This window comes from Saccoglossus kowalevskii, chromosome 16 (assembly GCF_978046115.1).
Source record: "Saccoglossus kowalevskii chromosome 16, keSacKowa6.1, whole genome shotgun sequence".
In the NCBI taxonomy this organism is placed as follows: domain Eukaryota; kingdom Metazoa; phylum Hemichordata; class Enteropneusta; family Harrimaniidae; genus Saccoglossus; species Saccoglossus kowalevskii.
Window position 1 is genome coordinate 24,473,648 of NC_140656.1, and position 24,246 is coordinate 24,497,893.

The following is a 24,246-nucleotide window of genomic DNA, read 5'->3' on the forward strand; positions in this document are numbered from 1 at the left end:
TCAGCTAAAATAAAGAATTTTACAGTACTAGAGGTGTGTAACATCTAGATCATGGTTAGCGAACGATGGTACGGAAACATCCAAACTACTAGTAATCAACTGAATAGACTGCGTTGCAAAGATTCTATATATTAGCGCCACCCCAATTTATTAAAATAATGTATACCTCTTTCGTTTGCATGTATTTCGTCGTTGGCGGCGCTAACAAATGTACGAACGACCCTCTAAGTAAGTGTGGAATATGTGAGGCAACTCTTGTTCCTTTATACAATAAAACCACAACTCGAGCTGTTTATTGATGTCAATACATGTTAGGTTATTAAAATAAAATCCGAGGAATTGTCCAATGTTTTTTTAGAAACAGTAAGTTAAGAGATATTGCATCGATGCTTTCTGTTTAACCATTTGGTTAAATGGCCTTGAAAGCAATTTGGTTGTTCGGGTGACATTTCCTCTTGCATGTCAACAAATCTTTTTCGGAAAGAATGCCAGCAGAAAGGTAATAAGTGATAATATTGGCAGTCAAGTGCTTTACTAGCAAGCTGAAGGATGTATCCGTATTTGAAAAGGTTTGTAATGTATTCATTCGTATTTTATAATCAAAACACATGATTGGAGACTGGAAATCGATGAACGATGTAACTCGTAGATAATATACATAAATTTCTGGAGAAAAAATATAACTGAAAAAACAAAACTGAGAACTTATGAAAAATTCAAAGACTCTTATAATTTTGAAAAATACTTAGATGTGTTGAATTTGAAACAAAGAATTTCAATGACAAAATTTCGAACTAGTAATTAGAATTTAGCAATAGAAAAAGGGAGGCATATGCAACGAAAAATACCTACTGAAAATAGAATTTGCAAACAATGTTCACAGAATAAAATAGAAGACGAACTTCACTTTGTTATGAAATGTCCACAATATAAAGTAATACGCCAGCAAATCATACAAGACATTACATTTCCACAAGAAACACAGGATGATCTTCAAAAAATTTAATTTCTTGATGACTTCAAAAGATGATGTAATAATAAAAAAGATAGGCAATTATATTCATAACGCATTTCAATCAAGAAATGAAAATGCCATTTGATATGTAACACTTGCTTTATCCTTTTAACAACTAATTTTCTTTTTGTAGTAGTAGTTATCACAACTAATCTTTATTGCTATTAACTGATAGAAACATTGTATTTCTATGGATGCAATAAAGTTATTATTATTATTATTATTATTGTTATTAGACCGGCCTAGAAGATGTCGTCTATGATCATGAGATTTTGAAAAAAAATTACAAATTAATTTGTGGGTGCACTCAGAATTGCTACATTCTAGGCTAGTGTCGCCGATGCTCGTTCAAATAATTTCCGAACCTGAGCACTATGAACCTTATTACTGCTGCTCAATCACCCACCTGTTTGGAGGAATGGTCATATACATATCATGGACTTAGCAATTGAAAAACTTGAGCAAGGAAGAATGACATTAATTCTATTCCGACTTCATTACATGAATCAAGTGATCTGCATACTAGTTTTTTGAAATGGCATGTGCCCAATACATTATCCAAACTGCTTAATTTATATAATATACTATCATGGTAGTTGTTTTATTCTGAAATTAGGTAAAATGTGCATTTTATTAATGTACAGTGTATTATAATGGTAGGTTTAAGGATGGCCTAAAAAACCTTAAACATAAGGCTCAAAAAGCTCTGTTTTCAATGAAAGCAGCAGAGCTTGGCTCAATTCAAAACATAAGTATAAAAGTTTCAATTTCCCTTTTTGACAAACTGATCAGACCTATCCTCGTTTATGGTTGTGATGTTTGGGGTGATGAGTTCTCCACTAAATCATCTATCAAGGATGTTCAATTAAGTTATTGTCGGTATCTACTAGAGGTGTCACAACACACCAATTATGGCCATGTATAACAAATAATTAAATATTACAGTCGGGCCATGAATTCTAATAATGTGTTACTCAAAAAAGCTTTTGCGGTTAACCAAAATATTAAAAGTAAATGGTATCTAGAAGTAACATCGTTATTAAACAATATCCAACAATATGATTCAGTTAAAGTGCCTGTGCAATGCCCACTCTCTGTGATAAATTAACCTTGACACAAATGATTTATTCCTAACAAGATGAAAAAGTGAGGTTTATAATGACAACCGCACCAAAGCAAATGAGAAAAACAAACTGAAAACATATCGGATAATCAAATCAGATTTAAACCCTGAGTCATATTTAGTCAAGCTAAAAAACTTTGAACTGCGTAGTGTGCTTACCAAATTTCGTCTTAGTGACCATAGTCTCAAAATTGAAATGGGTCATCATAAAAAAATCCCATTAAACAACAGGGTTTGTGACATGTGTAACAAAGGTCTAATTGAGGATGAAATGCATTTCTGATGGAATACAACAAATATGAGTTGCGTACCAAACTGTTCAATAAAGCTAAGGATATGATCCCAGCATTTGAAAATAAACCTGCAAAGAAAAAATTCATGGAATTGTTACAGAATGAAAACATCATTATACCAGTAGCACAGTTCATAAGTAAAACTTTGAAGTCAGGAAGCAGGGTCTTACTTGACATCTTAATGCCTGCTGTAATCTCATATTATTTAGTATTTTAGGAAATTTGTATTATTTAGTAATTTAGTGATTGTATTTTGTTATTTAGAATATTGTTTTTATATATTTTTTCCCCTTGTACTTTGTGACCATTTTCTTTCCCTCCGGGGATTGTGTAAGAGTCAATAAGTGAATAAATAAATATATTTAAATTTGTATGTAATACCGTGTCCAAGGTCTTATTCCTAGGTTCTAAATAATTGCTCGAATGCAGTGTATTACAATAATAAAGTTTTATTTTACCTTAGCTAACACTATACTAGTAAAAGGTACCACAAACACTGACAAATCTGTGACAAAGGATACACATTTTCCCAAGGCAAAACATCCAATGATAATCTATGTGAGTGCTCTTATTCCCTTGCTGAAAATAGATAGTAGGAAACTCAGTACACTTATCCAGCATACATAAAGTTCAATCTGGGTGGCCAACTCCAGTCTAATCTATGATAGCCAAGTCCTACTAAAGTTCTTTCCAGTTCTGATTTCTTTAATCACAACAGTTGGTAGGAATTTCTCTTTATCCCATGATGATTCAGATACACTGTTGCAATGCACACTGGGTAGAATAATCATTACGACTCTGCTTGTATACACCATCACAATAAGTGCTGTACAAGTGTGGATGGCAAGGAAATCTAAAATGATTACAACACACTAAGGACCAACAAATTCACATACAGCACCAAAAGGGATGAATTTCTGGCAGTGCTTGAACTAAATGTGCGGCAGTTTCACTCTCATTCAGGCATGTGACGGGTCCTTATTATTTATGAGCATATGCACCAGGAACAAGATAGAGGGCGCAGTACATAGAATCATACCAGCCGGGTTACATGTATTTAATGGTTCCATAAAAAACAGCTACTACAGTTACTATTTCAAATAAAATGACTGCCAGCCTGTACACCAGAGACAGGTATCTTTCTAAGCTAAGTTGGTCTGATAAAAATTTAAGTCTTACATGACTGGTGGGCTGGTATTATTTTTTACAGTTATGAAAAAGATTTTTTAGTATTTCTATTCCTCTACACTTTCAAGTCAGGATTTGTTATCCCTGAATGATAATCCAACCATGATAAATTAATTAGTCAACACAGTAAATAATTGTCACCTGTTTGAATCTTTCTATGTAGATAATTACTGTGTATTCATCTAGTGTTGGCTGGGATTTAGCAGAGTGCAATGAGCGCATTAAGGGCTGTGGCATTGGATCTGATGTTGAGAACGTTCATGAACTCATCAGAGTTCAATGAGATGCTTAGCAAGAATTGGGAAGCAATAGCTAAATTGATACCAGGCACAACAGCAAAACAGGTGAGTTAATTGTCAAGTTTGGATTCTTGTGGTGTTTACTGTCACCATCGTATTGTTTCATAGATCAAAGTTAGTAGATGATCAGATATGTTGCTCACTTATGTCAGTAATGCTCCAAGTTTATGCAAATTTTTTTGATGAGAATGATCACTGTCAATATTGCATGTTTACCTAAATTTGTACAATTTGATTCCACGCCTGAATGCTTTAATTCCCTTCAGTACTTAGTTAAGAATTTCAATCAGTCCAAGGCATTTTTAAAAATCATTGTCTTAAAAATGCCCTCAAAATGCTGAAGTTCAAGCTAAGCATTTGTAATAAATATGTGATGTGAATATGATGTCAGACTTGTATTTGACTTTGTGGCATAATTCTATTCAGTATGTCACACACCTAGCATTGCAGAACTTTTTGATCTAAAACATTTAACTTCAGCACTCTACATTGATACAAAACACAACTGTCTTCAGATCTTCTCTGAATTAGTTACTCATTGCACCATGCTCACTGTTATCCTCATTTCTTTTCTTTTATTACCAAGTGTGCAAAGCGATATGAAGAATTACAGCATGCAGCCGGAGGGGTGCCTCCTGTGGGTGACTTTTCTAGCCTAGCAGCGCATGGCAGACCCATGACATTGGAAAGAAGCGATAGTGGATTGTCTAGATATGTCAGATCCATGTTAGATCAAAATGATTCCGCAGCTAAATCTGATGCCAGTAAAGGATTGAATCCAAGGAGTAGACCAACATCAGCCAAAATTAAAGGTAGATCCACGATAATTCCTCTAGAGTGACTTTGTAGAATTTCTCGTGCTGATGTGAAAGTACCATGAATTGTCTGTTCTGCCACGCCCTCTATAGTGTCACTATGTTTTTGTGGTGATAATTATGCTAATGAGTAGTACGAGTAGCAAATGCCAACCAATAAGAAAGACAGCTTTTGGTCTGATCTGTTCTACGCATATGTGGCTTGAAGCGTAGAATCTTTTGCGCAAGCACACACATACCTTCCTCTTTTGGAAGTGTTCCACTTCCAAACCGAACGCTGTCTTCACACTCGTCTTTTTCCCTATATTTTACATTCAACTTGTCAAAATTCAGTGAAAATAAATTATAGCCAAAATAAAGTATTTTCCAGTGAATGTTTTTAGATACAGCCTGACACCTGCTCACAGCACCAGGATCACTTGGAAGTTGCTGCATGTAATTGTAGAGACCTTGACAGTACCATAGGTGACTGATTTTTGAGAATGAGTAAAGAAACATTTGTATATGGACATGTTTCACAACACAACAAATAGATTATGGCATTATTTACTTGATTTTGACCAATCTTCTGTCAGTTGCAGAAATTGACAATGTTAGGTAAAATGAACAATGATAAATTAAAAATTAGACTTTGAGGCTTTGTATACTCTTAGTAATGGTTTGTGTATAGTGTAGTAAAGCATACACACACAATTGACTAGTTTGTTTTTGCCTTCTAAGGTGCCATAAACTGCCCTAGTGCTAGTTTGACAAAGTATAGTAATGGAAGAGGAAGTCCAAGTCAGTCATCTCAGCAAGCAAACCAAGCGGACAGTCAAGGGTATGTCAAGTCTTTCCTACATGAGTGTATAAAGTTGCGTTTATTAAGAGATGGAAAACATTTCCTGCTATTTTGTACTTGCTATATAGAACAAAGAAAAAAACTGTTTGATGAGTGTGCAATAAACATTTACACAATGGATGTGAAATCCATATTTCAAAATATTTGAAGAGCACAATTTTTAAAACCACTGATATTATTTAATTTATTTTTTCTTTTATTTTCCCTTTTAATTTTATCTCTTGAATTTTTTGTATTTGCATTTCTTTGTATTTATGTTCTTTACCATACAAAAACCCTCTTAAGGTTTTTAGTAGTGTAATAAAGTTATTATTATTATTGAGTGATAATTATGATGATGTTAGCAGTGTTTTCCTGTTTACTGGTATTCACGATTATAATCATTCTTTTGAATTTCTCAAAATTGTGAACCAGGGCAGGTGACTTTCAAATTTCACCAGACCTGTCATATCAACCCTGCATTGAAGATTATTTTAATTCTTTTGTTTCCATTCCATGTAAGCACACATTGTTTAGCACAAGATCCTTTTAATCAAATATGGGAGAATTGCATTCAACCTTATTGAGTAAATTTGCTTTTTTGTAAATTTTCAGACCACATATGGTGATTCATGTCTGTGATGAAGCAAAAAACTGTGAGTATTTAACTGTTTCCTTTGAGGCCTATGTTACATGTGCAGATATTCGATCTTGTAGATAGATAAAACTTTTGTTTATGTTGTTGGTTGCGAAAAATCGTAGTGGAACTAACCTGAAAGTGAAGATACTTACAAGAGAAACTAACTGTAAAACATATATACAGTCAAACCTGTGTTAACGGCCACCTGGATACAGCGGCCACCTGCCTATAGCGGTCATAACAGAACAGTCCCTACGAAGTTTACATGTAAAGTACCCCGTATATAGCGGCCACCTGTCTAACGCGGCCAACGGCCAGGCTTCAGCGACCGCAATGATCAGTTGAACTGCATATAACGAACATAGTTGCCGGATGTCTTGCAGCGTACTGTCTTAAACCCCAGCCAACTAATAAGCCCCAAAGATCACAAAGGACAAAGTTAGCACGTTTTCACACCTTTCATTCAAACCGTTGGCTTCAGCAATTATGTTTTATTCAGTTTACCACGGTCAGCACATCGTACCGATGGTTCGGGAAGGCCAAAAACATAATTCAGAATTTGAAAGTGTCCTGATAAAAACATGCTGTCATTAATGTTTTGTCGGAATATGTATACCACAGGAATAACCTGGACAGAAGTGCTTTGTTCAATGAATCGAGCAACCACAACGACCTGCAAGCGTTTTGTGAATCTCCGGGGCACAGTCCCTATGTGGCCGTGGTGAATCGGAATGCCGATCAAATTGATTACTAACAAAAAAACTCACATGTTATTTAGTATCAATATTTATTCACTTTGAACTCCTATAAATATAGACAAATACGCAAGTAACTGGAACTGATAGCAAAAGGAAAAAAATCAACGCAACGGCCATGCTTGTTGTTTTTCCAATCCAAATAAATTATGCTAATTAGCCTTGAGCATGTGCATTTATGTTCTTCCAGGGTTATAATAACTCGGGTCAACAAGTAGAGTCGTTTTTGTGTGTGTAGTTGTGTCTCGTTATCCAACTAAATTCGTTCAATTTTTGTTTTCGGTCACTACTGCCTTGGTACATGTAACAATAGTGGTTTTTTACAATGATGTTAAATTGAGCTCAGTTCGCCGGCCAAAGTCGCTAGGCATATTTCACATGTTTCTATTGTTGCAGTGAAGATACTTACAAGAGAAACTAACTGTGAAACATATATACATGTACGGTACATCTTTTCAAGGCCTACATAACAAAATCTAGACCGTTTTCATTGTTTTTAAACTTCAAGAGAGAAAAATATTTGGATATTCTCATTGATAATGAATTTGTACCCCAGAAAGTACCAGGATGTGTGACCTTTTGGGGGTTATGCATATCCCTAGAGAAATTTTCTATTCTTCTTAACTTAGTAAAGCAAGATTTTACTTGTCCGCGTGATTTGCTGGTTCAAGAAATGAAATATTTTGCGGAGTATTTGTCAGTGGATGCACACCGATGGGAGGAAGTGGATATCTCTGTACACTGTGATGTACAGATCTTTGATTGGCTCATGAGATATGTCAAACGGTTGTCTTCTGATGCCAAGAAAGAGGGGGCGCCAAAGCTAGGTGAGTTGTTGGCAGTTGAACACAACTTGTTATGTTATTCAATGTAATTTTTTTTGCATAACAACACATGCATTTTAGCGAAAATAAAAAAAAAAAAAAAATGCTGCTGGTGGGAATACAATGTATACAAATTACGCAGCGTATGATTATTACATTTAAGCCAAAAACATGAATTTATGGATTGCACTCTGTGACTCATCTCGATCTTGGACATGACTGGTCCGATCACATTTGAACTTCACACATACATCATACATCTTGGGATACATATGCATGCAGTTTTGTTTACTATTTAACTAACAGGGACTATGTCATGTCTTCTGAGCTTTTGCTATGAAATTAATTAAAAGTCATTTGTTACCTAATTTCAAACTAAATACAAATCTGTCAATGTCATTGAGGTTTTCAAAGTTTGCATTTTGCTTTCTACATAACTTATTTCTCGTATTTTACATACTGTGATTCATCTTTGACTGCATGATTCACAAAACTTTTTGTCAGCTGATGAAATTCATTATAATTCCTCTTGTTGTTTTATTGATGGCATAACCTTTTCACCACCAGACATTCTCATTCTCGCCTACATTTTTCTGCGCTTTTTTTCTTATATTCTTCCATATTTCTGGAAATGAACTCTAATTTTGGAGCCAACAGACAATATTTGAGTGGATTTTCAGTTTTTACTAAAAAAATTTGTCTGTTTTTGTATCAATCTTTTGAAGGAAAGTACAGACTATAAATCAGACTATTTTGGGAATTTGTGATGAAAAGAGAGAACTGGTGGTGAAAAGATTAAGTAACAATTCAAATGTTTGATACAAAACTGAACTTGATAAACTAGTAGTAAGAACTCTGCATAGAACTGAAGATTCATGATATAGATATTAGCAGTCAACCCTTTGTACACAAAATCAATCCTTATACACTATATATGTCATTATTTTATTTACCATAACCTGTACATTATTTTACAGAGCCTGGCAATGTGATTTCTATTCTGATCTCATCTGACTTCTTAAAAATGGATTCACTGGTAATTAACTAGTTTATTACTATGAAAGTAATTTATGCTTATTAGTTTTGTCTTCATGTATAGTTTTAACTAGAACCACACTATGTGATGTGGCTTTCACGATTGTCAAAACTTTAAAAAAATACTAGCAAATATATAATATATGATATAAATGACCATGAGCATATTTGAAAAAAACAACAAGAATAATAAAAAACAATTCAGCCCAAACTACGATCTTACTTTAATCAGATTGCTCATATAAAATTATTTTTGAACTGCAGGTGGAGGAATGTATTGATTATTGCCATGAAAACATGAGTGCTATTGTAGCCACTCCATGCAACATGAATTGTATAAACGATAAACTCATAACCAGGTAGGCATGGTATTATTGAATCGTATTTTCTCAATGAAAGAGCTCGTCCAGTACTTATCAACTGTCGATACCAGATTAGCTGCACACCGTCCAACAACTCTAATGTCAAAACATGTTTAATATGCCATATTTGAGTTAGCATCATAGTGAAATTTTTCATAGTGATAAAATAAAGATGAAAGAAGCATTACTTAAATGTAATGGATTCTGCGTATCCAAAAAGTTGAATTCATGGAACTGCTCAAACAGCAACTTTAAAAAAAAAAATGTTTTTGTGCCATGAGACAGTTCCGGCTTTTGAATGCCAATGTTGTCTATCAAATTGAAGTGTGAGAACTGACAGAGAGTGCATTTTTATTAAAGAAGCCATATTGATGTTTGGGACTACAGGGCTGTATGGCCATCTCTCTATGAAATAGCAATTTAATGTGCTATCTTGGCATCTACCAATCTGGCGACACTGTTGAACACAAGCACCTGCAGACCTTAACCTAAGTTCTCTCAAAATCACATTCGAGTATGGCATATTAACATGACGTGGTCACCTCCATCATGTTTGAAATGAGTTCCATGCATAAAAGTTGTATTATTTGTTTACATACAATTTGTGTGCTACACCATGTTTGGTGACTGGGGTTGACAGCATGATGTGTTGATTCAGATAATACATGGAAGAGGAAGGGGTTTAGTATCGTTATATTGTCAGTAAGTTTAGTTCAGTTGATGCAGTAGAAATATTTATTATTTTGCTGCAGAATTGCTGCTCTTTTCAACCATAATGAGGCAGATGAGATCAAAGATAGAAAGGACAAGTTTAAAAGGTGAGTTTCTCGCTTTTTGATGTGTTGACTCAGGAAAGCTCAAAACATTATGATTGACTCAATATTTATTCTGAATTTCGAGCTACCAGGTATATGTTAACTACACTACCGGTACTTTTTACATACACATATCACTACAGTCAGGTGGCTCATCACACCCTTACAAAAGTATGTATTCTGACATGTCAAATAAAATAGTTCCGCAAATGTAATGTTGGGCTTCTGTTGCATTCCATTTGTTGTAATCCTGAAGCTGCTTCTGCCTTTCAGGGAATGGGAAAAACTAGTTGTGTCATTGGCAGGCCAGGGAATGAGCATAACTAGTTGTGTCATTGGCAGGCCAGGGAATGAGCATACATTGTAACTAGTTCAGTATTTTCTTTTTCAGTAAGCTCTTCTGTAAGAAGATTGAAAACTTGTTTGATCCGCAGGGTTCTCAGGACTCTCCAGCATCGGCAGCTAATTTGTACAGGTATTTTGAAATTCTGAGTAATTTATTGAAAAAAAAATAGAAAGTTGTAGCATTCACATGTTGTTTTAACTGAAACCTGCTAATTTATGTAATGACTAATTTATTATTGTTTTCTCTACAACAATCCCATCATGCATTGCTGTTTCTGTGAGAATCTGACTTAGTGTCAGGCTAAGGCCTGTGGTGGAGATCATTCCTTCAGTTACAGATACAACTTTGGAGGAATGCCAACAGCCCAACATTAAATGTTGTTTTTGTTTTGAAATGCACTGTTTGTTTCGTTAGCTCTTACATTACATTGTCAAACCATTTTGTAATCACATTCTTGTTACAGTGTTCATAAAACTTAATTTCATTCAGTAGCATATTGCTTTGCCTTAGACATCCCCCTATAACTGACAATGTTTTTTATCTTAACAGATGTGGTATATGTAAAAAGCTTTTAACTCCAGAGTTAAGGAATAAGTTGAAATGTCTACCAAATAGGTATGTTTTGATAAATATATAAAAAGCAGATGCCATGAACTTGTAGGTTACATCTTCATTTTGAAATCTTGTCACATTTTAGATAATGACCTTTCATAAATGTTTATTAAATTTCCACATAGCCTTTCCTGTTCATATTTTATGTATTTAACAATGTATTTTAAATGTGTTGTATTCATCACATGAAACCTATATAGAACAAGACTGGTTTAATATCCACTGCATGCAGGGCCGTGTTTTCTCGGTACGCGTGCAAGCTACATTGTTTAAAAGTAAATGTTGTATAAATCATCATTATGGGCAAGCCAGGGCTTAAAAACCAAAAAGTTGATAGTAGGCATTTCACAGACACTTAAAAATCTTTTGGTGCAAAATTTAAATTAGAATAAATCCGACAATGTGAGAAAATGTGCATTCACAATGTGAGTAAGTTAACTATTATACATCTATGTCCTAGGAATGATGTTTCACATATGTAAGAATTCAAATTTGACGAAGCAGGTTGTAGGAGCACGTATTCTCTGTTACCAGTGTGACCCAATGTCTATCAATACTACTATCCATTGCTGCCTCTCCTCCTTTCCTACTCATTCTTATCCATGCATGGATTTTAGCCACCCAATCTTTGGTCCCTCTCTTTTCTTCTATGATTCTTTGTAGGGTACTCCTTGCCAGTCTGCAGATATGCCCAAACCATTTTCAGTTTTCTTAAATTACTGTAAAATACTTGATTTTCACTCTTTTTGCTGAAGGGATATGATTCAGTGAAAATAAAATCCAATGAATGTACCCTTTTTCCTGTATTTTACATTAAACTCATCAAAAATTAGTGGAAATAAATTCTATAAAAACACCAAAAAAGTTAATACATTATCGTTTGTTGAGGTCTTAAATCATTTTTTCTGCACTTTGACCTTTTTTTTTTGTACATTTCAGGATGACAATTGATAATGAAGGCAATATATCGTACAGCCATGTAAGGTAGAGTCAATATTTTGTTAAATATCAATAGAAACAGTAAAAAATAACATTTGAGAAGTTGTCTATAGTCTCATCATCCTCAGAATACACACAATTCTAATAGATACATGACTAATACATTTAATAAGTTTCTAACCGTATTAACTGGACAGTGCCTGACTGTTTTATCATCTTTGCAACTCTACAGGGATGGAAACTGGGATGTGAATGATTATTTAATCAGTTTAAGAAATCAAGTGAAGAATTGGCGTGAGGTTTACTGGAGAATTTGGGGTTCTATCAACTACTTGAAATGTTCTCGTTGTCAGCAGGTTGGTATTAGATTTGTTTTATTGTTCTTATAGTGAGGGATGAGTGGTGTGCTTGGTCGGATACACTGAAACAACCATTATGGTAGATAACAATTTATTTACATAACATTGACTGACGAGAGTTGCTTCACATCTTTACTTTCCTTGTGTGAAAAATCCTATAAATTAACATGTAATCAATGTTCATATTCACAGTTGTAAATAAACCCCCAAAAAGCTGGGTTAGTTGATCTCTTGACAGTTAGTAATGTGTCAGTCACATATATTACTGACATTGTTTTAGTTCAGCCCCATCTCTGCATATTCTAGGAATGTTAAAAATAGGAATTTAAAACTTATTTTCAAATTATGTTTTAGTGAATAATATTGTTTGTATTTTTTATCAGACTTTTCCTTGTGTGGAACTATCGCAGTGTCAGTATCATCCAGAACCTGCCCAGTTTCTAAATACAGTGGATAACTCAGCAACTGGTGCTATTGGTATCTACCCATGCTGCAAACAAAGAAGTCTACGATTTGATCCAACACAACAAAACACAGTGAGTAATTACTTGTTTATATGCTTTAGCCAATATCAGATCATAGGAATTGACTGGTACAATTTAATTCCATACCCTTCATGAATGGTATTCTGAGATACTGATTGTGTTATGACATACTAGTTAACTTGAATAAAATTGCATTTTGGGAAATCAGTACGAAGGTTAAATTGAATTATTGGATACAAATATAGGTAAAATTTAATTTTGGAATACCGGTACTTTTTTTAGCTATTTGTTTAGGTACATGTGCTTCTGAAAGAGAAAACAGGGCAAATGTCCTGTCATGAGATTCATGTAAAGTCGATAGACAATTTATGTTGAGTGTAAAAGTAGATTGATGCTCATCGATTAATAGAAACGTAATCAATATGTTGATTGGTCTCTCGTTGTTAGGGTTGTATGGTACGTGATCACGTTGTTACTTTGCCGCAACTACAACTAGAAGATATTAAAATGCAGAAGATATTAGATGATCTGTTACAGCACAGGGATGCTATTTGTATTCCATTCAAGAGATACGATGGAGACAAGTAAGTTCTCGGACAGTACCTCTATGCACAGTTCCTCTACTATAGAGTGACTGCTCTATGTATGCACAAAAACAGTAGAACAGTAGGGCAATCAATGCAATACTTTGCAGTATTATGTTCCAATAGAATTCATCCATCCATAAACGCTGTAGTGATGTCTTTCGAAGTGTTACAGATGCCTTCAAATGTTTTCCTTGGAAAATGTGCACTATATTTACTTCACATTCAAACACGTTCCGTTGTTTACATTAGATACATCAACAATGTTATCATTGGAACCAACACATCTCTTAGTTTATGTTAGAATTATTACGATTACTTCATTGTTATATTTAGATACAATGTATAGCATTCAGCCAATCGTATGGTTTGCTGCTCAGAATTTGTTGTTGTTATAATCTGTTACTTTTCTGGTTGTGTCACCATCTTGTTACCTCTTGGTGTCCTGAATAAAACTATTGATTGGTTAACTAATTCTCATGACTGAGTAATTCACGCTAGTTGATCGTAGACATCCTTAAATAGATTGTGGCTATCCCCTCTATTCACAAACAATTCTGTTTCGCTGGCATTTAAGACTGCTATAATAAATAAAGCAGCATGGGATTGTATTGACTCCACTCTGCGTTGACCGATTATGATCACCATACTGCCTTCATTTATATTTCGCAGTATTTTCATGATAACCTCATGTTATTCCCATGGCAACATTATTTATTAGTCCCCGTTCAGACGAAGTCCGAAAACGGGGACTTATAATTGGGTCTCCGTCTGTCCGTGCGTCTGTGCGTCCATGCGTCTGTGCGTCCGTGAGTCCGTCCGGAGTCATATCTCGGAATCCCTTGGACCGATTCCGTTCATTCTTTGCATGTGCCTAGTACTTTATGTGGGACATATGCACATGCAGTGGTTTAGCGATTCCATTCAAAATGGCCGACTGGCAGCCATCTTGTTTTTTGAAAATGTTGTATTTTGGACATGCTTTGTCAGTTTTCATTCAAACTTGGTACATAGATTAAACATGTTAGAATACATGTCCATGACGATTTATTTCACAATTGGATCAAAGATTACCGACTGGCAGCCATCTTGTTTTTTGAAAATGTCGTATTTTGAACATGCTTTGTCAGTTTTCATTCAAATTTAGTACATACATCATACATGTTAGGATACATGTCCCCGACCGTCCGTGAGTTCATGAGTCTGTTCGTCCGTCCGTCCGTGTGTCCGTTCGTCCCTCAATCTGTCCAAGAGTCATATTTCAGAATTCTGTGGACCGATTCCGTTCATTCTTTGCATGTACCTAGTACCTTATGTGGGACATATGCACATGCAGTGGTTTAGCAATTTGATTAAAAATGGCAGACTGGCAGCCATCTTATTTTTTGAAAATGTTGTATTTTGGACATGCTTTGTCAGTTGTCATTCAAACTTGGTACATAGATTATACATGTTAGGATACATGTTCATGACAATTTATATCGCAATTGGATCAAAGATGGTCGACTGGCAGGCATTTTTTACATTTTTTTTTTATGCGGTATCTTTGACGTGCTCTGTCAGTTTTCATTAAAATTTGGCACATACATGTACTTTATACATGTTAGGATGCATGTCCATGACAATTTGTTTCAAAATCTGGTTAAGGATAGCCGATTGCAGCCATCTGATTTTTTGTCCTATATTTCTACAATTTATGTACCATTTTCATTCGTATTTGTCACATACATCATACATATCAGTGTGTTTCATAATCAGATCAAAGATGGCCGAATAACGGCTGTTTTTATTTTTGGCCATATTACTACTACACTGAACACGAGTTTTGATGTAAATAAACAATCTGTTGTATACGCCACTTAGAACTCAAGTTTCAAGGACACGCTCGCGACAACTCCTCCGCTTTAATATGACGAGCACAAAGAGAACTTAATTTAAGAGGGACTGTGTCATTTTCAATGACTTGTTATACATAATTTTTTTGCTTGGAGTCATAATTTAGTGAAAGGTAGCAGCCCAACATGGCAGTGAAATGAATTTTACGGTATTCAGACTTGTGTGATTGTTTGCATTCATGATTCTATTTGTTACATGCTACATTGTTACTGTGTGTGATAAAAACAAAAGATTGTGTTTGAATGTGATGGATACCTTTTTTTCTTGAACAGAATTACTAATTTGTAAACACAGCAGAAATCAATTTAGCTTGATAGTTAACCTGAGCAATGTGTAACATTTTGTTTTGTTTGGTTACTACGGTAACTGTAATAATATTTGGAAGCTTTATAAAGGCACAGTCAGTACAATACTGTACAAATAAAGATCTGTTCTTAACGTAGTGTTCACACACAGCTCCTTAGCACAGGCTAAGAGATCAAATACCTAAGAAATGCTAAGTGCAGATTATATCTGGCTCGTTTCTAAGATCTGGTTCTTAGCACAGGCTAATGAAGTGTGCATGAATGCTTCGCTCGGGCTAAGTGCCCCAAGACGGCATTGTATTCAATGTTCATTTGAAAGATTGACTAAATATATTCATAAATATTCTTTACATGACTAAATCTGGATTAAATCTGGCTTGTTTTTAATTACAAATACAATTGGTTTCGTTGTAAGTGTGTTACATAAATAAATGTCTTTTTCTAGTCAGTGTGAGGCTTAAGATAACATTATTGTATGATTTTCAGACTAACCGAGGTCAATGTTTATAGCAGTGAAGAGTATGTATGTGGACTTGTAGAAGACACTGGATCAATGCATGTATTGCAACGTAGTCTATTTCCTGATGATAGTAAATCAGCTGTTTCTTTTATACATGTAAGTGTTGGGTCAAGTCACACAATGTGGCTGTATAGGAGTGAAATGCTACTTACAGCAAATAATTATGCTTAGTGCAATATATGTTGAGTGACAAACTGTTTACATCTCCAAGAAAAGTACATATAAACCAAAAATCATATTGGCTGTATACTAAATCATTGCCATAGAAAAGTCTATACTATAATATAATTTAAATAAGTACATGTGCTACTGATATAGTAAATATGTCACTATGTACTCTACAGTTACATCTACCGAACACTTGATGTACTGATTTGAGGAGAGTTGCACTCTAAGATCATATAACTTTATTGAGATCTTGGAACTTTTATATTCAAAACCTGAATGAACTTTTCAGTGCATTATTCAGCTTTCCATTATTTGTTAGTTCAGATTTGTTAATGCGTTTGTCATGTTTGAAAGACATAGAATCTCACACTATTGTAATACTTACTGTAATTCAAAATAAGACTGAATCATTTATTTTCTGCAATTCAATTGAAGCCATTAAATGTTACTTTTAACCTGTTGATCGCCAAAGTCACTTTTGTCACTATTCACAAAATAGTTCTATATATAGTATGTGCATATTAATTAGGTAATTTGCATATTATTAACCATTTGATCACCAAAGTCAACTTTTGTCACTATTCACAAAATAGTTCTATATATAGTATGTGCATATTAATTAGGTAATTTGCATATTATTAACCATCTGATCGCCAAAGTCAACTTTTGTCACTATTCACAAAATAGTTCTATATATAGTATGTGCATATTAATTAGGTAATTTGCATATTATTAACTATTTGATCACCAAAGTCAACTTTTATCACTATTCACAAAATAGTTCTATATATAGTATGTGCATATTAATTAGGTAATTTGCATATTATTAACCATTTGATCACCAAAGTCAACTTTTGACACTATTCACAAATTTTTAACCCAAATAATTTTTTCAACTTCACAACAGTTTTATATTATTATATTTTCCCCCAATTAAAGAAATTAACCAACTTTTACTGGCTAAACTAATCGACTAAAACAGCAACAATAAGAAAACAATTCCTTCATTAGCTTTAAATTTGTTATTTGTTAAAACTTTCAGTTCAACAAACTTTTAACGATTAATGATAATGAAATAATGATTTTTTTTTACATTTAAACCAAACTAGAATTGTATTATTTCTTTACTGTTATAATAAAAAAAATATCATATATTAAATACCTCGGTAATAATAATAATAATTGTTGATTTAATTTGACAGAATGAAAGAAGTGTAATGGAACGTACTGTATCACCAGATGAATTCAGTGTCGGTGAAAGTGATGATGAAATAGGGGATGAAGAAATATCAAACAAAACTGGTATGCGTTAAGCAAATCTGGATATTTATATTCTGGCTTATTTTATGAATGTTCAATGTTACTTTGCCACTCAATTTTATTTTATTGTAAAACAGTTTTTCATGGATGGTAAACTTAATTTACAATATGTTTACTGAATGTTTGTGATGATTTGGTGGCATAAAAACCAAGTTTTACAAAATCTCTGTGGATTCCTCTATAATGAGTTCCTTTGAAAGTTTTACTGCATGCTTGGTATATTCAGGAGAATTATATAGTTAGAGTGTATATATGACTTGACAGTTTCATTGCATTTATTTAAGGTACTCCTACAAGATTTGGTCATCGAGTCAAAAAGAACAAAGGTAGTGCAAGCCGAGATAAACGTGTATGTATCTTAAATTTTATTCTGTGAAAATTAATGCAAAGTTCAATCTATGGGTTTCGTTAAAGTGGCGGCCAGAAAATGATTGCATGACAATTTCTATATCTCTGTCAGTTTCCCTTGCCGCTTTGGATATTGAACAGGTTGCTTTTGAATTTGATATTTGTGAGACAACCATTTACCATGAAGCAGTTTTAATTTTTAAATTCATTAATTTTTTTGTTACTACTTCAACTTAATGGGCGGCGGTGGTCATCGCGCAGCACATGGTCGAATTTCATGTAAATAAACAATGTATGTTACACGCGTTGTATACGTCGCTATGAGTCCCATATCGAACAGTACGTGACACGCCGACTGCCGCCCTTTAATATAATTTTCAGTGTAATGTAAAGTATCTGTCTTGTATTTTCATTGTTCAATAAACATTTTCTCTATCTGCTGTACGTGACAAATTTTACTGGGATGTGAAATTGAAAACATATTTTCGAACTGATGTGTCATGACAATGGTCAGAAATGCTGAGAAGGGTTTGATGAATTGCAGTCAAAAGTGCCTTTTTCCATTTTTGCATTACATCAACTTTTCATACATATAATGTACATAGCTGATGCCATGTGATTTCATAGTCTTACCTTTGTATTTCGTTTGAGAATTTGGTGACTTTATAATAATTAGTTCTTTCTTTTCTTAGATTGCAATGGACATATCATCATTCAGGTAAGCATATATTGCATTCATACTACCATGTAAATACTTTTTCAATGTTCAATTTTCTTCTTTCTTCTTCTTTATGTTGATATTAAAATCAAAGTATTTGTTTATCGCATGAAAATACCAAACATTTTGTTGTTGGTCTGTAAACTTTTCAACTGTTTGTGACACCTATTTTAGAATCAAATCGAAGCCTTTCACTCTTGCCTAAAAGTGATACCAAAATTAGAATACTTACATTACAGTACATACCGGAACAGTTTTAGTGAATTGTTTTTGTCTACAATTGAGTTGTACATTCACACACTATTCAATGCTATTGCACAGTTTCCTAACATTAGTAAATAATGGCGATCATGACAATATTATTGCTAATCATTTTTATCTCTTCAATTATAGTGTTTCACGTCATAAATGGGACTCCATGAGATCTCTTAGGTGGAATCAAGATGCCCAGAGAGAGGAAGGTAAAAGTGCAATAGCTCTCATGTATGACCTTCAAAAGCTTTGGATTGTTTGCAGACCCTGGTCAATAGGGATGAAATGCTTATCATAGTTCCTTGTTTTAAAATGTTGTATTATTGATCATGACTTATGTTATCAACTTCACATTATTTCTTTTCTTCCCTTCATTTCTCTATGCCTCCCTTCTTCTTCACACCTTTCTTCCTCCCTTCCCTTTTTCCCCTCTCTCTTCTTCTCCTCTCCCAATGTTTCTGAGTCTAATTAAGTCATCATTACCCAGAATGCATTTCGTATATTCTGTGATTGACTAGAGTGACACAGTTACATGTGCACAGTGTACAAAAAATAAAATGGTGACCTGTTGTAGGTCAGTAAACCAATCCAGGGATTAACTTGAAATCACTTGAGATGTCAATTATTGTAATTATTGTATGTTTTGTTTTTAGATTCACGGCGAATGTCTGAGCTGATTTCTTATTTGACTAAATTACGTAGTGCTAATGAGAAACAAGACAAAAGCCGATCAAAAGAGGTAAGCATAGAGTAATGTTAGCATATTTGGTTAGTGATTGCAATAGTTTTAAGTCTACCCATTTTTCACTTTGCTTTATGCTGTGATCTTGACCATTTGTCTCTAAACTGTTGCTGTTGGGAGGCATGTACTACATGTACGATTAAAACCAGTGAGCAAATTACTGATTGGATCAGTATGTTCAGGAGTAGATTTCTTGAACGTAGAGGGAGCAGAAATTTGAATAATAAAAAAAAAACGAAAATATTTGTAATACTCTTGACAGCATATGTATGCCATATTTAAATCTGTCTGTTAAAACTCAGTTTTATATTAAGGCGGAACGAGTATTGTTTTTTTATTCAGTCCTTATTTCCATTACAGGCAATATAATTTAATCAGTGCACTCTAACAATATTATGATGTACATGTATATCTGTATCAACAATAATGCCAATCCCAAATCCCAGCAAATGAATTAGCGAAGTTTCAGGAAATTTGTATCCAAAAGTTTTTTTTATTCTGTGTGTCATTTGCATGTCAATATGCCGATCTTGATATGATTTTATTCTCTGTCTTCTTTCAGCATCCTGGTGGAATTTTCTGTCGTATTGATGCACAGTTTAGAAGTAGTCAACAAATGTCTAAACCAAACAGTTCTGGGATGATGGGACAGGCAAGGTAAGATATGCACTAGTAGTTTACGATCTAAACCTAGTAAACTTGTGAATATGTCAAATTCGAGAACATATATCTTAACTGCAAAAAAGTATGAACTTGAACATGTTTGAATATATGAACACTCCATCTATAGTAATTGAATTCATGCTCCTTAATCTTTTTATAACTGACTCCATACCTCTTAAGGTAGAAAGCTACACAGAAGTAAAAATAGTGTCATTTTTTGTTTTTAAATATTTCATATATCATGTTACAAAGATTAAGAAAATGAAATTAAATTTTTTTTTTTGCTTTTTATTATCTAAACAGTCTTGGCTATAAATTTTGTAGAATTGTGAATAGTGGAACATACTCAAAAAACGATTTTAAAATATAGATGACAGGTGCAAACAATCTCTCCTTTGAATGCTTAGTAAGATTCAGCATAGCTGTACATGATTAATAAAAAAAAAAGAAATGCCGGGATCTCTTTTTATTATGCACTATATTTAACTTTTAACAAAACGATAATACATTTACTGAGTGAATTATCTCAGCTTCTTTTTAGTGTACATCTGAGAACTTTAAAAAACCTTTTGTTTTGAAATTTTCACAAAAGATTGACAATGTGTTTATCTTCAAAACACTGTCGGGGCATTGATTTTGGTTGAACAGTGTTACAACAATTATACAGATAACTAGCCTGGGTGTTAATATATGCATAAACTTGAAGTAGTGAAATTTGGGCTGCTGCCCTGCAAAATTGACAACTAGTAGACAGTTTTCAAGACGGCACTTTCTTCATAGTAAACAGATGTACCCATAAACCAATTTTGACAGGAAACAGGAGCATGGTTTAGGAGCTAATTTTTTTTAATCACCTTTGACCAAAAAAGCACATTTTTGTGCATAATTCAAACTACAGTGACCATTAAAAAAATACTAACAAAATTTTAAAATTCATACAATAAGCTTTCCGAAAATATATGGTTTTGTGGACAAGGGAGGTCATCTTGGTTTCCTAATTAACTAATTAAAATATCTGTCAGGTAAACTGCATCTCTACCTTAATATAATATAGTGAAAATAACATGTTTTGTCTACTTTAGGGCATTTTACCATTGTTTTCTATGACAAGGATATGTCTCAACATCTAAGAATTTTGCTCAGTGACGTATCGTGAAAAAAATTATATAGTGTCTCACAACTTTTTGGTACAAACATTGTCAATATTTTCGTTTTTTTTAAAGGGAAATATATTTTACTGTTTTTCAAAACTGAGATTGACTGTGAACCAAAAAAGCTCACACATTGTTGAATAATACTTAAATGAATAATTGTTGACAAATTTTGACTCAAAATATTGCTACTCGTATATATTATACGCACATGTAACATTCAACCTTAACCAGGCTTCTTTCTGTTTATTATCTTGTAGATCCAAGACACGTACAGGAATGGTACGACTGACATAATGTGGAACTTAATTTCTACTATGTACAACAATTTGAATATAGTTATATGTTGTGTTGTATTGAATTTACACTGCTCTCTGAGATTATTCATATGTGAATTATTTTATTGTTATTGTTTATTTGTGAAAATGTGAATATTTGATGATTCCCCTGGATTCGCCTTTATCCCAAATCACTGCGTGCTATAGTTGAACATCATTTATAGGCAATGGCAAATGAAATTCTAAAAAGCTGGCAAGCTGAGACAATGACCAACAATGATATAAATAAACTTACTACATTGTCTTATTTATGTTGGTGTTTAATTGAACCATATTATACCTATTTCTGGCGAAGAATCCACCTCCTTCTTTTACATGATATATTTTTATATAGACTAGTCGTAAAACCTTGTCTTTGTACATTTGATTGTTCCGAACAAAAAATTGTGAATGTTATGTGAAAACACAGGAATATATGTACCATAGTTTTTGGAAAATGTGTTGGCTCTGAAAAGGTTCTTTTACATGTACATTGTGCTGGGGAGTATATTTAACATGTAAATGTTGCAGGAAATGATTTATCATGACTGTGAACAATCTCTTTTTCGCCATGTTGACATAATGTATCATTCTAAATTCCTGGAGAGAGGAATGTACAGGTGTTTTAGGTTTACAATTGCAATTCCAAATCTAAGAAATCTGTACCCAAAGATTAGTGTGATTGTTAGTGGAATCTAATGTATTGTTTAAGTTGAAATATACATGCAAGAACGTTGCCCTAAAAGGCACATAAATATGCGACAACATAGATTAAAATTTCTAGCTTGACCCTTTGAGTGTCAAATGATTTTTCTGCTAAAATATGGGTAAATTTGTTCACAGTTTCTGTAATTTTCCCTGTATTCGATCCCATCTTCGAACCAAACAGTCAAAATGTGATATTACTTCACATTCTTAATCAAAATATTTTTACAACATCTTATTTGGAAAAGAGCTCAAACTATTATTCAACTACTTTGTAGATGGTGCCTTCGGGGTTCAAAGGGTTAATGCTGTACTTCTAATTCGGGTATATATATTGTATAAATTCTTGTAATTATTATTTAAACTTTGCACACTCAATGAAGATATATTTATTGTTCTGTTGAATTTGAATTATTAAAATTAAATTAGTTTAACTGAGACAGTTTTGTTGATTATATTACTCCTGAACTTTCAACACATTAAAGCCATGGAATATTCTCTCATTCAGAATTATTTTTATGCATATAATATATAACTTTAATATTTGTCTGTTATGTTTTTTGTGTGCTGTGATTTAAGAAAATAAATACATTTTATGTTCTAAAGTAATTTCAACTATTCCAATAGCAAGATGACCATGCTGTAATCAACATGAAGAAAGGGATTTGAGCATCGTCACTTAGAATTAACGTTTTAATCCATTACAAAAAAATACCAAATGCAAAAAATATGGTTTACAGAATATTGCTCTTTTTGGAATTTCTGAGATAAGTAATGCAGTTCAACTGTCTCACACATACGTTCACTAGACATCCATGCATATTATATTAGTCATATTAAACTGATATCATTAACATTGTGCTGAATCACAATGTTAGGCAGATTGGATTGTATTCAGACACTTGCGCATGTCAAGTCTGATGTGATTTGGCTAGTTTGCTTGTAAATCAATTTGTAGCTATTATTTTGTTATGATTTGAAACTGCTTTTAAAAAAATATTATGCACTTTCATGTATTGTTGAATTTGTTTTGTACTTGAGTTAATAAAATGCACCTTTAAGTTCAAGTGTGATAGTAACCTCTAAGTCGTAGAGACTTGTATCCCCTGTCATGGTTAAAAGTTTTCCTTTGTAATTTTGCAATAATGAATTCACCAAATGACCCAAATATGGATGTTTTACTCTCTGTTGGGTTGTGTCACATTCTGTGTTAGCCATTTCTGTCAAGCTATTTTGCACAACGTATTTTGTACTCTAACTTAATGTAACTACTAACAGAGAATAGTGTAGTTTTGGGTTTACCTTTGATGGCAATCTCGGCTCAAAAACACTTAAGAACATCATGCAAATTCAGTATTGACGTCCCTTATGGTAGCTTACTGATGCACGTCATTTATAGTTTCCTGAGAACGAAGTCCGAAAATAGGAACTTATGGATTGAACTGTGTGTGCGTTTGTGTGCTCGTACATCGATCATGACGGACACATTTACATGTTTTCGTTTGATGATCAGATACGAATGGCAGCTATTTTAATGTTAAAAATTCAGCAACATATATCATTTCTGCAATTTCAGAACCTGATCTCGTTCATGTATGAATTTATTTCATGCATACATTGGACATTATGAGATCTTGATGCGCATCATTTTGTTTTTCAAATCGACCAGAAATCGCCGACTAACTGTCATTTTGTTTAAAAAAATGCTGTTTTGCACTCATACCTATGACATGCTGTTACTAATCTTATTCAAACTTTATGTATACATCATACACATATTTGAATATTACAAAGTGTTTACTTTCATTTACTAAGCAATAGTAGAATGCACA

The 24,246-nt window shown here is 33.5% G+C and overlaps 1 protein-coding gene across 1 annotated transcript; it reads left to right on the top strand.

The window, feature by feature from the left end:
- Nucleotides 1–433: 433 nt before the first annotated feature.
- LOC100372180 (SANT and BTB domain regulator of class switch recombination-like) lies at nucleotides 434–23,481 on the top strand. Its single transcript, XM_085491262.1, has 23 exons — nucleotides 434–569; nucleotides 3,783–3,963; nucleotides 4,505–4,730; nucleotides 5,454–5,553; nucleotides 6,169–6,209; nucleotides 7,578–7,775; nucleotides 8,750–8,808; nucleotides 9,072–9,166; nucleotides 9,922–9,987; nucleotides 10,376–10,459; nucleotides 10,880–10,945; nucleotides 11,882–11,926; nucleotides 12,114–12,237; nucleotides 12,624–12,776; nucleotides 13,173–13,309; nucleotides 15,997–16,126; nucleotides 17,401–17,500; nucleotides 17,803–17,867; nucleotides 18,559–18,584; nucleotides 18,978–19,045; nucleotides 19,490–19,575; nucleotides 20,141–20,235; nucleotides 21,653–23,481. The coding sequence occupies exons 2-23, from the start codon at nucleotides 3,832–3,834 to the stop codon at nucleotides 21,687–21,689; spliced, it is 2,133 nt and encodes a 710-aa protein (XP_085347388.1). The 5' UTR covers nucleotides 434–569; nucleotides 3,783–3,831; the 3' UTR covers nucleotides 21,690–23,481.
- Nucleotides 23,482–24,246: the final 765 nt, after the last annotated feature.